Source organism: Calypte anna, chromosome 14 (genome assembly GCF_003957555.1).
Source record: "Calypte anna isolate BGI_N300 chromosome 14, bCalAnn1_v1.p, whole genome shotgun sequence".
NCBI lineage: Eukaryota > Metazoa > Chordata > Aves > Apodiformes > Trochilidae > Calypte > Calypte anna.
This window is the reverse complement of record NC_044260.1, coordinates 2,778,927-2,794,562: the sequence shown is the minus strand read 5'-3', so window position 1 is coordinate 2,794,562 and position 15,636 is coordinate 2,778,927. Positions and strand designations below refer to the sequence as shown.

At 44.6% G+C, this 15,636-nt stretch overlaps 1 protein-coding gene across 5 annotated transcripts in view; it reads right to left on the bottom strand.

The window, feature by feature from the left end:
- The window catches only part of RBBP6 (RB binding protein 6, ubiquitin ligase), a 28,342-nt gene extending 16,511 nt beyond the window's left edge, over positions 1-11,831 (bottom strand). For 2 of the 5 annotated variants that reach the window (XM_030459495.1, XM_030459497.1), the window contains exons 1-3: positions 11,311-11,831; positions 6,028-6,127; positions 3,372-3,408 (exon numbers count right to left, since the gene is read on the bottom strand). In XM_030459495.1, coding sequence (XP_030315355.1) covers positions 3,372-3,408; positions 6,028-6,127; positions 11,311-11,476 — 303 coding nt within the window. In that variant the 5' untranslated portion in view covers positions 11,477-11,831. Of the gene's footprint in view, positions 1-3,371; positions 3,409-4,064; positions 4,104-6,027; positions 6,128-11,310 lie in introns of all 5 variants that reach the window. The other 3 variants (XM_030459493.1, XM_030459494.1, XM_030459496.1) reach the window with 3 other exon arrangements.
- Positions 11,832-15,636: the final 3,805 nt, after the last annotated feature.

The following is a 15,636-nucleotide window of genomic DNA, read 5'->3' as shown; positions in this document are numbered from 1 at the left end:
AAAAGCAGAATGTCACAGTGTAAACTGACTGCATGGGTCTCTGGGCAGCTTTAACAGTCCCTGGGGGAAAACAGTACATGGAGAAGAGGATTCCTGACTCCAGTTAATGATTCCTTCTCTACATGTTTAGGAAAGCACATCCATTACTCTATTACTAACTAAAAAGTTATTGAAAATGTGGCTTTGGAGAGGAACACCCAGATCTGGATAGACCTTCCTTCCACGGCAAGTCTTACCCTCAGGTTCAACTTCCTTTCAGAATACTCTGTACCTAGTTCTGCTAAAAAGAAACCTGACCAAGTGCACTGCTCCATATGCCACGTGCTCCATATGCCACTTTTTCACATGTGGAAAAGCAGTCCTGTGTTCTCTCATGGCAGGCACAACCACAACCATGGTGTGGTACTGCCAACAAGCCATCAGGAAATCTCTCTACTGGAGTCTAGTACTGACCAGTAGCTGAAACGTAACACTTAATAAACTCATTAATAAATGAGTATTAACTCGTTCCTTTTTTTTTAGGTATTATTAAATGGCCAGCAGCCTACAAACTAATTTCTCAAGGGAGGGGACAACCCTTCTTTCTATTGCACAGTTATCAAAAGCAACAAGCAGGTAATTAATATACTATTTAGTACAACAGCCAACTTCCAATGATCCTGCATTCTTCTGCCTGTTTCCTTTACATTTCTACTGAATTATTTCCTCTAAGTCCCTCAAATCCACGATGTAGAAACAGTATCTCTGTGAAATGTGTATACAACCCTAAGATAACACTGCAGAAGACTTGAAAAACCACCAAAACTCCTGAAAACTGGAACCCATTTCATGTAGAAGACTAAACAGAAACTAACATCAAGCACATGGGAAAGAGGATGGAAAATAGGATGAAAAGGCTGATCTGATCTCACTGCTGAGTGCTAGATTTAAATTACTCTGGCTTCCTAACCCCCCTTGGCTAAACCAAAAATACAGCCAGGAAGAACCACAGTTGTGCTTGATAGTGGTTAAAAAGAATAAAAAATAAAAAAAAGGACATGACTGCACTTCCACAGACTACAAGGACAAATCCAAACTTGAGATTCTTGCAGGTTACTGACACAGGAATGCTCAAACAAGGAGGATCCAGGTCCTGGCTGTGGCTGTAGTAACAACAGGACTGCAACATGAGGCTGGAAGTGTACAAAGAGCAGAGCAAGGCAAAGAAAAAAAATACTCGAGGTTCAAGATTTTGTGCATACTTTAAAAAAAAAAACAACCCTCAACTAATTTTAGGTTTGTTGCTTTACTGCCCCTAAATAATTAGCAAGCTTCCCAGTGAATTGTTCCTGCCACACTAAGATGGAGGCTCTGCTTCAAGACACATCCAGAACTCTGTCATTAAAAACCAAAATCAAACCACCACACTGCAGACCAAGCCTTGAGTTAGCATTAAGAATAAAGCTCACTGTGTCTCCAACACTGGAGGCACCTGAGGCTGCAGGGCCTTCAGAGTGACATGAGAGAGCCCTGACTTCCACCCTCCCTACAGCCCAAACCGGGTAAAGTCAGAGCAAGCAGAAAAGGAAATGTTCCTGCTTTGTCTTTCCTTTGCTTTGATTAGGTCTAACTAACAAAAAGTCTTCCCTCCCACCCCAGGATTTCCCTTTTTCTTTTTTTGAGACATCTATGTTAGCTTATGGTAAGCTCCTCAGAAACGTGGTACAGACATGCCAGGGAACACACAAGGCTAAAAGAATGTTAACTTTATTTATGAACATGTGACTTGTGTTTATACACATGCTAGTAAACAAAAAGAAAAATAACTGTTTTCAAGAAATAAAAACCCATCTGAAGTAGATCAAATACTATAAACGTGGTTTACATAAATGCATTACATTAACTACTAGGGTCACTGGGCCAGGTAAGCTAATGCAACTCCCAATCAGAGGCATTTGTGTCCAAAATGAGGAATTCAGACCAATCAGTAACAAAATTATGGATGTCACATTTAGACTTTGTATTTTTAGACCTACTTATAAAAGTTTTCCCTTTAAAGTTGATTGTACACCACTCCATGAAAATCAGAGGCTGTATTCTCCACAGAACACAGACCTAGAGCTCATGAATTTCTAGATCAAGTTCTCCTAACAGCTTATTGAATGATCAGATCCAATGAGCCAGGGTTAGTGTAATGCCTCACACCATTCTAGTGAAGAAAAAGCATTTGTATTTAAAATAAAGATGAAAAAGAAAACCCGCCAAATAGGATTATTTTTATACTATAAGGACTATTTTGAAATGTGCAGTTACACATAGCACTCAACCCAAGTGGCAAATCAAGAGCTGAAGAAAAATCCTGCCCCACATCAGTTCAAAGTGGTGGTATACTAAAGAAAGGCTGAACCTTTGGGAAACTCAAGCAGCATCCAACACTGAAATCTCCCAGATCCAAAAGTGTACTGCAGGCACGAGGTAAGAAAAATGGCAGGGAATTTACCCACAAGTGCACCTTGTGCCAAAATTTGTACACTGGGTTTTAGGTATTTTCATTTGCAAACTATTAAACTAAACTGCTTCATCTGGTAAAGTGGAGAGATGGATTGCAGAACTTTAGAATACCACTTTGTGTAGCAATGAGAGTTAAAGTCACAGCACTCTAGTCAAGACATTCACGTATTCCGAGGGGCCCCAACAATATCACTTCCATCATACAGTATTAGGAACAAATACCCAAGGTCATAGAAAGGACTTGTGTAGCTGCACAGAACCATCCCCCAAAACATATGGGATCAGTTGGGTTTGGCAGTTTTTTGAACCCCCGAGACAAAAGTCAGGCACAGTAGCAAGTTTAACAGTGGTTTCTCAGTGGTTTTTGATAACATTTTCAAAAACCAATAGGTAAAAAAAAGTATTTAAAAACAAAAGCTAAGTGATACAATGTGAAAATGGTAAAAAATACACTCCAAACAATTTTTATTGCAAGAAACAAAAAGCACACAACAACCTATACAAACATACATTACTAGCTATAGACAGACAGATGTAGAACATGGCACCATGTTCGGTTGTGCAAACCTTGAACCTACATGACCTAAAAATGATCATACATTATCTGTACAACACAAAGTCATACAGCAAATATTCTAGCATATTCAATATGAAATACAATGCATTACTAGGCACAAATACCAATATTCACATCAGAACTGTGCAAATGATGGCATTACTTAGTTTTTACTATGCTGAATCAAATACATTGTATTTACAACATATACTATTTTTTAATGGGAAATAGATTAAGTTAATGTTTGGAGAATTAATAAAAGGCTACAATGCTCAGAATTAAGTGCAGTGTGTAGAAAAAATTTTGAGATTGTGTTTTTACATACTGCTTTTGATGTTCCACTCACTGGCTCAGTTCGACTTCTAGAAGAGGAAATAAAGGTGATCAGAATTTCAAATACAGCACCCAACATATTGCACTGAAAACAGATTATAAAACCTCAACATCAAAACATTATGTGCTGATACTCTAGTGAATGTGGAAATTTATTCACACACATAAACTGTTCTCTCTTGGTATGGTCAATGCAACTGAAGACAAAACAACCCAAAATAACTTTTCTACTTTGTCACAAATTACTCTTTAAGATTTACAGATATAGAACACAACAGTGCAAGAGGAAGTCCTCAGGTATTTTTTCTCTGGTATGGAAGTAGCCAAAACATTAAGTCGGTACTACAGTTCTATGTTCTTAATCACCTGAATATGAAGGCAGCTATAGCCAACCTGTATAACTTCAGTGTTACAAACAGGTACCAGGTACAGTACCTTAATTTCTAAGAAAGAACAGTGATAGTCTAGACACTCTGAAGTGCAAGTTTACTTAAGTGAAAAAAATCACCCCCTCATCTGACAAAGGAATAACAAAAATATCAGCAGTGCAGTCTTTAGAACAGTGGTTCTTTGTGGAAGCCCAAGCACTGTGTTCAGATATCTACTATATTTAGCCACCAAAGTGCCAAAATACTAAACGTGTTACATTTGCTATATTGACTAAAAATAGTAGTAGAAATGTCACCTGAAAGAAGTTTCTAGGATTTTGTGCGATTTAGGAGTCCTGTGACAAAAAAAAGGTCTTAATTGCCAGAATTTGCTTTAAGATAATCTTGAAAATGCTACAGTATTTTAGGAAATGTTTTTTACATTTGAAAACTTGCTGAGATTCCACATACTCATTGATCTGTATCTGCATGCTACTCCTCATGACTCAGACATGCAACCACTGATATAGTTAAACAATTCATACATCATCCCAAGTGTCCTATGAGCAGAGGCAATTAAAAGGCTGCCGTGGAATTTATATAAAATAGAGAGGCTCCTGAGTCCTGCACTGCCAGAGCCCATGGGGCTCACAATTACAGCCTCCTTCTGAAGATGAGGCTGTACAAAGAAACACTTTAGATTGCCACACAATGGTTTCTTCATACATTTACTTTCCTGAACATAAGGCAAGCAATGTGTTTTTGAAGGCCTCTCCACCACTACAGCCAATTCATCATTCCCAGACATTAACCACCCTCCCAGTTATTTCTGCAGTGTTTCCAGCTGAAGGAACAGAAAGCTGATCTGCCTGCTTAATTTTCAATGGCAGAACTGCAGTTCTTTCCTTATCCCCACCTACAGGTATTTATGGGATCTTTGATGCTAGCAGCATCTATCCTCTCAGTTTAGGGCAGTATTACAAGAGCAGGAGAGGAACCACCCAACCAGAAACAGAGGGTGCATTGAAAAGTCAGCACTCAGCACACATATTTAAATTAATCCTCAAGAAGGGCCATGTTTAGAAGCACAACCTGTGGTGTACAGAATTATTGGGTAGTGCCTGAAAACCCTGCACCAGCTACTGCAGCCATATGGCCCAGGTTTACACGCAGAGACACATTACTTTAGCTTTTTTTTTTTTTTTTTTTTTTGCTTGCAAATGCTTCATGGGTAGCAGGATGCTGCTGTGCTGTTTGTTTGAGGCACACTGTAACTCATCAGTCTACACTTAGTGAGAAGGAACATCAGAAAGACATGGCAAAACCACAGGCAAATAATATCTATGACTCGTGGTGGAGAGCTGTATCTTTAAAAAGGCCAGAAAACATTACCATGCAGATAATGCTAATGCAGCTGGCACAGAACTGGACTGTAGGGGTACTAAAGGACAGCAATAATCCTGGAGTCAGGAACAGCTGTAATTCTAACCAATACACCTGATGCTCTGTCCTCCATAGACCTGAGACATCCAGAACTAAAACCTGGAGCAGGGTATTGGCTGAAGGTAGAAACAGCCACAGAAAGATAACTGTAACATTTGTTCATGTGCTACACTGCTTACTCAGTTTCAAGATGGGAAAGAATTAACTAATCATGGCCTCACAAAGGGCAATCTGCTGAGGATATTATTTATCTTCTCTTGCCTGAAACAGACATCGTCTTTAGCAAACTAATAGGAACCAGTTATGAAACTTCTTGTTTGCAGGGTTGGCCAGCTGACAACCCTTGGTCTTTCCTTTATGGCAAGTATGCAAAACCCTCAGATTTGGGGCCTAGGAATACCTCTCATATCCTGCCATCCCTCTCCCAAATGCAAGAAATAGTCAACCAGTGGAAATCAGACTCTGCTGAGATGGCAACAAATTATACATTGACACTGCAGTGTGTATCTCTCTTTACCAGAAAAGCAGATACAAATAATCAGGAATCTCTCCACATAGAGGAAACAGCATCTAAAATTTGGGCCTCAAAAATGAAGGCCCAAACCCAACAGAATCATCTTAAAAGTAAAGCACTGTTGGAGTTCAAATCTACTGTCTCAGCAGGCCTAGAACTTTAAGGTTACTCTGGGACAAGTGCATTAAAATTTACCCCATTACAACTAACAGCAGTTTTACCAAGAAAGGTACAATCTGAATGCCTCTGCAATCTAGTATCAACAGAAAAGGTTATCACACTGAAACCGCTCCCAAAGAGTACAATGTTTTATGGATACTTACATAACATATGTTTTGCTGGTAGCTTTAACTCCTCCAATAGGTATTCGTCTAACAATTACTGAGGAGTTCTTCGGAATCAGAGCACTATCATCCGTGTATTCTGAAAGCAAATATAGAAAAAAATCAGTCAGTTCCTAAGAATGAACATGAATGTGTAATTACATAGCACTTCAGAGAATACCTTCACAGATCTAAAACCAAAATTTTACATGTAACACTATGCTTTTATCATCTCAACACATGTTTCAAGAAATCTTCAGGTTTAAGAATCAAACTCAAGCAGCAAATTTTTTTTTCAAATAGTTCAAATGCCAACAGCAATATGGTCTCAAAGGTCACTAAAGGAGAGTCTGCTAATGCAGGAGGCTCTTTCCTAATCAAGATGATGTTGCTTTTGCTTCTGTTAGGCTGAAAAACCAATAGATCTTTGGAGAAAAACAAACTACAGCAAAGGGCCTGCTTCCTAGTGTGAGCAGCTTGGCCCTGCAGCTGACCAGGCACTGAGCACCAAGCCCTTCAGAGCTTCCCAGAGCTGGGAACCAGCTCACACTGCACTGCTGGGGCTCCAGACTGGCAGAACGCAGCAGAGAGACAGCACCATTACTTGGAACTTAATCCCTCCACAACCACACAGCAACTGCTTGGAGCTTTGCATTTACTTGGAAACTGGCATTGCCAGCATTTGGATCACTAACTTCAGGGGGGCTGAGTTTGCTTTTACAAGTGGAGCAGAACTGGCTGAAATTAAAGGGGTATCTCCCCTCTGAAGCTAATTGTCTTGCTTGAATTAACCAATAAGACATGGTATCTTTCACTTCCTTTTTCTTTTACACACAGCAGAAAGACTCAAACAAAATTACCAATGAAGAAAGCCTTGAAAAGCTTTTTGAAAGCCCTGCGTGTGGGAAACTCCTTGTGCTTTGCCTTGGCTTACACCATGTCAGCCTTCTGAAGAGGAAAGCTTTCTGACCTTTTACAAAGGCCCAAACAAAAACCAACTGAGACTCTTGGACTGAGCAAGCTTCAAAAGCAAAAATCTCTCCATGAGAATGATTTTTGTACAGAGCTTACCCAAGCTGGATATTACTGAATATTTTAAAGCACCATCAGCAGCCATTCCTTGTAATCTACCTACAGCTTTAAATATTAAAAGCTATTACCTTTGCAGACCAAAACAGAACACTGGTCTGAAAACCACAGATGATGTGGATCTACTCAGGCTCTGCCAGGGTGGTTTTGACCAGTGGCCATACACAAAATATAAATATTTCACAATTTATGCTCCATTGTTCTGTATATATTATTCCTTACACTTCCTTATTATTCTCTTACACCAACACAGACCAGAAGACATCACTTCAACAATGAAATTAGAATTTTACTTCTATTTCAAAATTACAGAATGCTTCTTCAGAAAACTGGGCAATCATTTAGCTGAAACTAACACCTGATTTTGTCTACTAGGAAACCAAACAGCAAGCCTCCTATGGACCTCAGAGCAGCTTCAGATTGTTGGAGAAAGAACCACCAATGAGAACAGCAGCTTTTATAGAAATCTTATCCTGAAACCAACCCAAGCTGTTGCTGAGAGAAAAATCTAACCATACACAGCCACCTGTCAAGAGAGTCATGTGCTGGGACTTTTTTTAGAGAGAAGTCCTGAGGTAAGGCAGACCCCTGGGAGATGAGGCTGCAGTTCCAGAAGCCCCAAGCAGCTTTCTACCTGCCTGACAATCACACAGGGTACTAAGGGACATGGCTGAGTGGTGGTCTTCACAGCCCTAAATTATGGTTTGGACTTTATGATCTCAATGGTCTTTTCAAACCAAAAAGGTTCTGTGATTTATTTCTATATGGATCCCACTGGCTCGGGCACCATGTCAGAGAATGTGTGAAGTGGTGTTTACACAGAGCAGAGCACAGTGCTGAGTTAGTGAGTTAAATGCCTTTAATACATTTATTTATCCTTTGCCTCAATGAATTCCATTCATATTGGTGATGACATTTTATTCAAGGCAAACTCAAACAATGTAAAATTTTTAAACAGGAAAGGACTAAAGGTAGAGCACTATTCCTGAAGTCCCCAGAAATCTTTTTTTGCTCAACTTGAATTTAACAGATATGAGCCTGGCCCAACCTCCCAGGCCAAACTGGCATCTCCCATCAGGAACCTGTTCCTCACAGGCAGCAGCGACTTGGCAGCTCCCAGCAAAGCAATGTCACAGCCTCACCACCTGGCTGCAAAGTGAGCAGGGACATGATGCTCAACAAAGCAACTTTTCTGCTGGAGCTCTGCTAAGGCAAATGTGAAGTGTTCAAACAAGCTAGAGGTAACAACATTGCTGATTGCTACTCCCTTATAGCACAAAACCCAATTTACTGACAGTGATGGCCAGAAAGTGGTTGCTTGGCTTTGTCAGTATAGCCCATGATTAAAAATAAGGATGCCATTACCTTGGAAAGCTTGCAAAAGCAAAAGATTTGGATGTTATATTAAAGTCAAGAGCAGAAGAGGTGTTTATACATCTAAAACTTGCTATATCTATTCTACAAAAAAACAGTATACTTGAATGAATCACAGAAAGAAGTATTTCAAGGAATTAATGGAGGCAAGTTAAGGAATAGCTACTTTGACTGCTGCCTCACACTGCCTTAAAAAAACTTTAAGTCAATGATTGCATTAGTGCCCATAACCTTCTTCATGCAAGAAAGCACAAAGAGCTCCAGTTATGCTCTGAAGTTTATACTGCTTCATATTTAATGCACAATTTAAAATTCCCATTTTAGAATTAATCTAGAATTCTGAAAATCAGGTGGTTTTAGTAGTTTGTGTCACATGCAGGCTAGGAACAAGTTACTGAAAAAACATTTGCTACTTCATGGTCTGAACTAATCAGAAGGCAAGTCACATCTGAAACTAGGCAGAAAAGCCTTTTGTAGACTCAGTGACCTTGCTAACCAGATCCTGAGTTACTAGGGCCAGGATCTGCAGAGTATGAGATCAAAATGACCACTAAGGGGCCAAAACTGTCTCCACCAGAAGAGGGGAACTCCCAAGAACAGGTTTTCTCCCTAGCACTTAAAAATATGATCTCATGTGATTTTTTTTTTTTTTTTTTTAAGCTCTGTTCTAACCAACACCACTTGCACACTTTGTGACAAGCTAACTGCCCACTGAAAGCACTGCCTCAAAACACCTTTATGATTAGTCTGGACTATTATTTCTCAATACCACCAAAATAGGTGGTTCTTGGTCTAATTTAGTCCTCCATCTCCTCCTGAAGCTGAGTTTAAGCATCTACATCTAAAAACCACTGGGGGATTTTCATGTATTCACATGGAAAACACCCTTAGGAAAACTTCAGTAAGCATCTGTGTCACTAATAATTTAGAATTCTATACTCATTTTACTAAGGGCAAAGTGCAACACAATGTAACTAAAGCAGCATCTTATCCCTGCTAAGCAGGAGTCATGCTCTCTGAAATGCAGATACTCCATCTTTAACCTCAGCTTTATGCAACACCACATTTCACAGACTGCAGGGAAGCAGATGCTTTTCCTTCCCTGGACGCTGCTTGTGCAGGAGAGCAAAGCCACAACACACTTCACCAGGCTGCTCTTAAGTGTACTGAAGGAACACTGCACAGGCTACCAGATTTATGAGAATAATTTTTTCTTTAAAACCTTGCTTTCTGTTCCTCACCTGCTACAACAAAATCCCGATGTTTTGGGCTATTTCAAAACATTTTTATTGTAGTGATTAATGGTGCTCCACCCCAGTTTATTGACACCTATCATGCTGGGAGTCAGGCTCTGTTTTACACAGACCCAACTCTTCCAAGAGCAGTAGCAGCCAGCTGGCCCTGGGCCTACCAGCCTTGGGGAAGCTGAAGTACAGGAGCAACTGAAGAACAAATTGAGATTCTCCTGTGGCAAAACTCTAAAAGCAAATTCAACATTTCTCAAAAACTTCTGGCAATTGTATTCAATACTACCAGAAAAACTAAAGACTTCTGAAGTGCATCTACCCAAGTATTTCAAGCAACCCAACAGCATCCCTAAGACACCTCTCATTGCACTGCAAGTCCCTTCACAAACATCCTCCTGAAAATGGGTTAAATACCTGCAGATAAACAACAAGCTCTGGGCCCAACCACTTTGAAAGCTAGGTCTGAAGCTACAGTTACCACAGCATATAGATTACTCTGCTTAACTTGGAATTCATGAAACAGGAAAGCAACCCCCACTACTATCCATTTTAAATAAAAGATTGCCATAGCACAGAACCACTGGGAAAAAAAAAAGTTTTAAGGAATGAAAACACTTCACAATTCATTTTTGAAAAACCACAGCCCAAAGTCTTTAATCGCATTCAGATTTATCAAGATGGAATATTACCAATCTGAAATATGACACCAAGTCATCTGAAACCATTATCATCTGAGAATCCAGCACCACTTATCAGATTTAAAAGAATTTATGACTTTCTTAGCAGAAATTTCAGTTCTGCTCTGACAGGACTAACACACAGCACCAGCAACAAAACACAAGTGTTAGAAATGAATGATGAAATGATGCTCAAAAGCATCTGAGTGACAATGTCTTTGGTGTACAAGTTGCATTAACAAGAAATTCCAAAACACACTTTCGATATAGAGAACACTCATGTGCACGATGGCTTAGAAGCGGTCTGCATAAAAATGCTGCCAGTAAGCAGTTTCTGCAGAGGGCTCAAAGCCAGTTTCCAATGAAGGGGATAAAAGAGGCTAGAAGCAAAATGAAGCCACCGAAGCCACTCTTTTCCCCCTCCACATTAGGTACGCATACCATTTCCATCACTTTCATCTTTCTCTGCCAGATTTTTAAGAAATCTGGCAAGTTTGCTATTCTAAGATACCCCCCCACATTTCCTCACCATTTTACCTAGAAGAACTACAGGAAACAAAAACTTTTGTAAGCACTGTCCGTCGCACATCAACCGCGAATTCTCCACCTAGCTCCACGCCTAAACCACCGCTCTGAAAAGAGCTGTCACCACAGCCACCGCAAAAAAACAGCAGCTCTGGGAGGCCCCCGACGCCACTCACACAACCCCCGACTGCGGACGAATCTCATTACCGCCTCCCACCCCGATTAATCCCCGGCGCCCTCTGGGTCCCCGCATGCCCGTGGGATGGGCCCGGGGCTGACTCACGCTCCGTGGGGCCGAGCCACAAAGAGCAGGCCGCGGAGGAGCCGCCGGCTGGCCGGGCCGTGCCCCCAGGCCCCGCACCCTCACGCACCTTCTTTGGTCTGGGCGTTGGTGATCTGCAGGTCGCAGTCCGCCGCCTTCAGCTTCTCGCGGCCCATGATCTGGCGCTTCAGGTCGCACAAGGAGATGTGGAGGCCGTCGAAGGTGACCGTATCATAGTTGAGCTTGGAGGAGAACTTGTAGTGCACGCACGACATGGTCGGGCCCAGGCGGCGCCCGCTCCGCGACGGCGGCGTCAACGGCGGCCGCGGCGCCGGTTAGGGCGGGCGGGGGGACGGGGAAGGACCCCGAGGGGGCCGCGGCACGCAGCGCGGGCTGAGCTCGAGCGGGCCGGCGGCGCTCAGAGGCCGCGGCGCTCCGCCATGGCCAGGCCCCGCGGCCTCGGGCAGACTCGGCTGGCGGAGGCCTCAGGACTCCATGGCGGCGGCGCTGCCAGGCCCGCGGCCCTCAGCGATCGCACCAGGCCTCCGCCGGGGCGCGCCGCCCGGCTCCTCCTCCTCCTGCTGCTCCTCGCAGCTCCGGACAGACGACGGGGAGAGGCCCCCGCGGCCCCGGCTCGGGCTCGGCCTCCGCTCCGCCTCCGGCACGCAGCGCTCCGGCCCCGCCGCTCGCTATGGCCGCTCGGGCGCCCCCGCCTCAGCCCAGACGAGGGGTTTCCTGGCCGCCAACCGCACGGGCCGGATCCAGAGCCCCAGCGCGCAGGCGCAACAGGCGCAGCAGCCGCACCGCCCTCCCCACCCCCCCCTCCCCGCGCGTCACCTGACTGCGCGCCTTACCGCGCACGCGCCAGTCACGTGGGAAAAGACGCCACGCCCCCCGCGGGGCTCGCGTCAGCGCCCCCTAGCGGAGAAAAAGCGACACAACCGCGGGTCTGGGAACCCCCCGGGATCCCGGGAACCTCATGGGATCCTGGGAACCCCCTGGGGACCCCCCGGGATCCTGGGAACTTCATGGGATCCTGGGAACCCCCTGGGAACCCCCCGGGATCCTGGGAACTTCATGGGATCCTGGGAACCCCCTGGGAACCCCCCGGGAACCCCCTGGGAACCCCCCGGGATCCTGGGAACCTCATGGGATCCTGGGAACCCCCCGGGATCCCGGGAACCCCCTGGGATCCTGGGAACCTCATGGGAGGCCATGGGTGGCCATTCCAGTGCCACCCCAGTGCCACAGGCAGGGTTGACTGGAAAACTGGTACCAGAGTTGAGAGCAGGCTGGGGGGGGGGGCTGGTTCTGTTCCCTTGTGCCAAGGGCAGGAGGCTCAGTCCAGCCTGGGAATGAGCAGGAAATCAATGGGAACAGGGAAGAGAAGTTGAGGAGCAGGAATAAGGAAATGAAAAGCTGTGTGTAAAGAGCAGAACAGATCCCATGGGGACAGGAACATAATTATCATCCTTTAGCTTCCACCATGCAGGGATGCCCGGGATTCCAAATATCCATTAATGTTTCATTATGCAGATTATTGCTTTCTAGCAAGGAGCTATTTGTTATTTCCACAAATGTATGATGCACGCTTCGGTTTCTTTCCAGGCATCCAAGTTTTTTCAAAGCCCAAGTGATTTATACCATGCACGTTTCTCTATTCATCCTCATCTTCCCTTTACCAGTTATTTGCCCACTAATATGCTGCAGAAAATTTAATTACACGCTCAATATTCGTCACCTTCTCGTGAATTTCCTATTTTTATTAATGTTACAATGAAATCCCAACCACTTCACGTCGTGTACTTGTTGCACATCCAACCCATCCGTTCAAATTTATCATCTTTAACTTTAAAAATAGTTCTTTTCTGACCTCCTGGCTGCAAGTCTGGACAGAGAAAACCTCCTGAACATCACCTGGGGTGATAACACATCAAGCCAAAGAGAAGCTTTGTCACTTCTGGAGTGACAGCAGTGAAGGTGAACAGGCTTGGAAAAAACAACACTCAGCTCAAGTTTTAGGCTAGGAAAAGTGGTATCTGAACCCAAGAGGTGAGATGGGGGGATTGAATCCATCCTGGGAGGAGAGGATCTGCAAGGAGATGGGGACTGCCAGGTGGGGGGGGAGGGCTGTGGGAAGCCCCAAGTCTTCATTAGAGGGGCAGTAGATTGTCCTGTGTTTAATTTCTAGTGATTAGAGGACAGCCCAGGTGACACCCATGCTGTAACTGGTTTCCCCAGCAGCCCCAGTGTCTCACCTGCTGTGTCAGTGGCTTGGAGCCAGCAGCACCCACCCCACACCCCCTGGGGCTGTGCTGCCCCTTGGCTCCCTCAGCAGCTGCTGGGACACAACTTTTCCCTGCTGGGACACACTCCCCTCCTCCGTCAGCTGCAGCACGGATGTTTTAGCAGCAGCAGCAGTGCCAGGGCAGCTGCTCCTGCCAGGGAAAACCCGAAGGGACGCTGTGACTCAGCCAGGGGACAGCCACACCTGACCTGGCCGATGCCTTTACCCCTCCCAGCCCTGCCCTGCCCAGGCTGAATCCCCCCCAGGCTCCAGCAGAACCTGCTGGGTGGCTCCCCCAAGGATTTCAGCCCCAAGTCCTGACCAGGGAGTGTGTCAGGGTTTAACACTGGCCTGGCAATTAAACCAAATAACTGATGCTCTCTGTTTATCTCTCTTTCCTCCCTGATAAAGAAAGGAGAGAGAATAAAGGAGAGAGACTGTTGGGTTGGGAACTAAACTACACAGCTTTAATGAAACAGTAATGATAAATAGGGAAAATTACTAAATATATAAAATATACAGGAAAATGGATACCATGTTCCTCCTCCCTTTTCCCCAGTAACTCTCACGTCACCACCGAGGCTGCAGGGCAGCCCTGGGAAAGTCCAGGCTGGAATCCTGGGCTCAGCAGCAGTTGGGAGCTGGAGGCAGGAACACACAGATATGGGCTGGGATGGATCAGGAGCACAGGCAGATAATGGATGGAACCCTCCCAGGGTGCCGAAGGAAACAGGGAATGGGTGAAGGAAGGGAAGCAGGAAGGGCAGGAAGGGCAGGAAGCCTCTTGTTATCCCTCAAATTTATCCTGAGTATGAGGTGTATGGGATGGAATCCTCTGTTTGGTCAATTCTGGCATCTCTCTTGTCCCTTCCTCCCCAGAGGAGGCTGCAGGTGGGACCTCTTTACTCCTTCTGGAGGGTAAAATGTTCCTCAGAGCTGAGCAGTGTCCTTGGCTCTGCACACCAGGCTCTGGCTGTAACTACAAACATCAGTGTTATCAGTCCTAGAAGCAGACACTGACTGAGAAACTTGCTGTTCATTTCAGCAAGTGCAGCTCCTGACAAGAGACTGAGCTGAAAGCAAAACTACAAGACAGAAAATTCCCTTTTATCCTGGCCCAAACCAGGACAAGGTGATGTGCAGGGAGGCTCAGCTGGGGGGAAGCAGGACAAGGGATGCTCCTGGAGCAGCTGAGCTTGGAGACTGGAGGAGGAACCTCTGGCAGGAGGGTGGTGAGAGCAGCTGAACCTCTCAGTGCATCTAGAGGAGGATGTGTGAGCAGATCCTGATTCTGGGAATCCTGCCCTGCCTCTGCTTGGACAAATGGGACTCTCACAAAGGGCCTGAACCTGCCTGTAGGCCAAGGCTCCCCAGAAATGCTCACAAACAACCAGCTGGCTGCTGCATCACACAAGGAAGTATTCTCAGTCACACACATTTATAACTTTAAAAAAGAATTTAAAAATTCAGAACCTCCAAGGGAGGCAAGGAAATAACCCATGGCTTGCCAAGGAACCTGGGTTGAGTTCTGGAAGCAATTGGAACAGAGGAGCAGCATTAAGGCTTGGGGTTCTCTGCACCCCTGTTCACATCAACAAGACTATTTTTGTAGCTTTAAGTTACTTCTGTAACTTTTCTCTCTTTCAAATGCATTCAGCTGTAAATTGTTCTCCAAGCTCTGCAAAAAAACCCTAAAATGTAAGTTACCCCAGTTCTGTTGTCACAGATTTTTTTTACATACTCACATGTTAATTAAAAAAAAAAAAGAAAAAAAAAGAGGAATAAAGAGAAACCATTTGCTTTAAAATGTAATTTCAGTGCTTTACTATAATGGATTATTAGGGGCTGTGTAGGGAACTTTATCTCATTTACCAATTCAGAAGCAGCTTATTTAAGCACAGTTCTGCTGCACTGGACTTAGCCCCTTGTGCTAAGAGCAGCTGCCTGTGCTGCTTTCATTCTGAAATTGAGAGGGCTGACTGAGGCAGAATTATTCCTGAGTGTAGCAGGAAGAGCCTTTCTTGCTCCTGAGGCTCGACGAGCTGCTGGTCTCTCCATTGCCTCATGCAGGAGTGAGCTTTCTCTCTGTGGGTGTGTGTCCCACCTTTATTGGCCCCCTGGTAATAGGGGGCCTGCCCTAACCAGGCA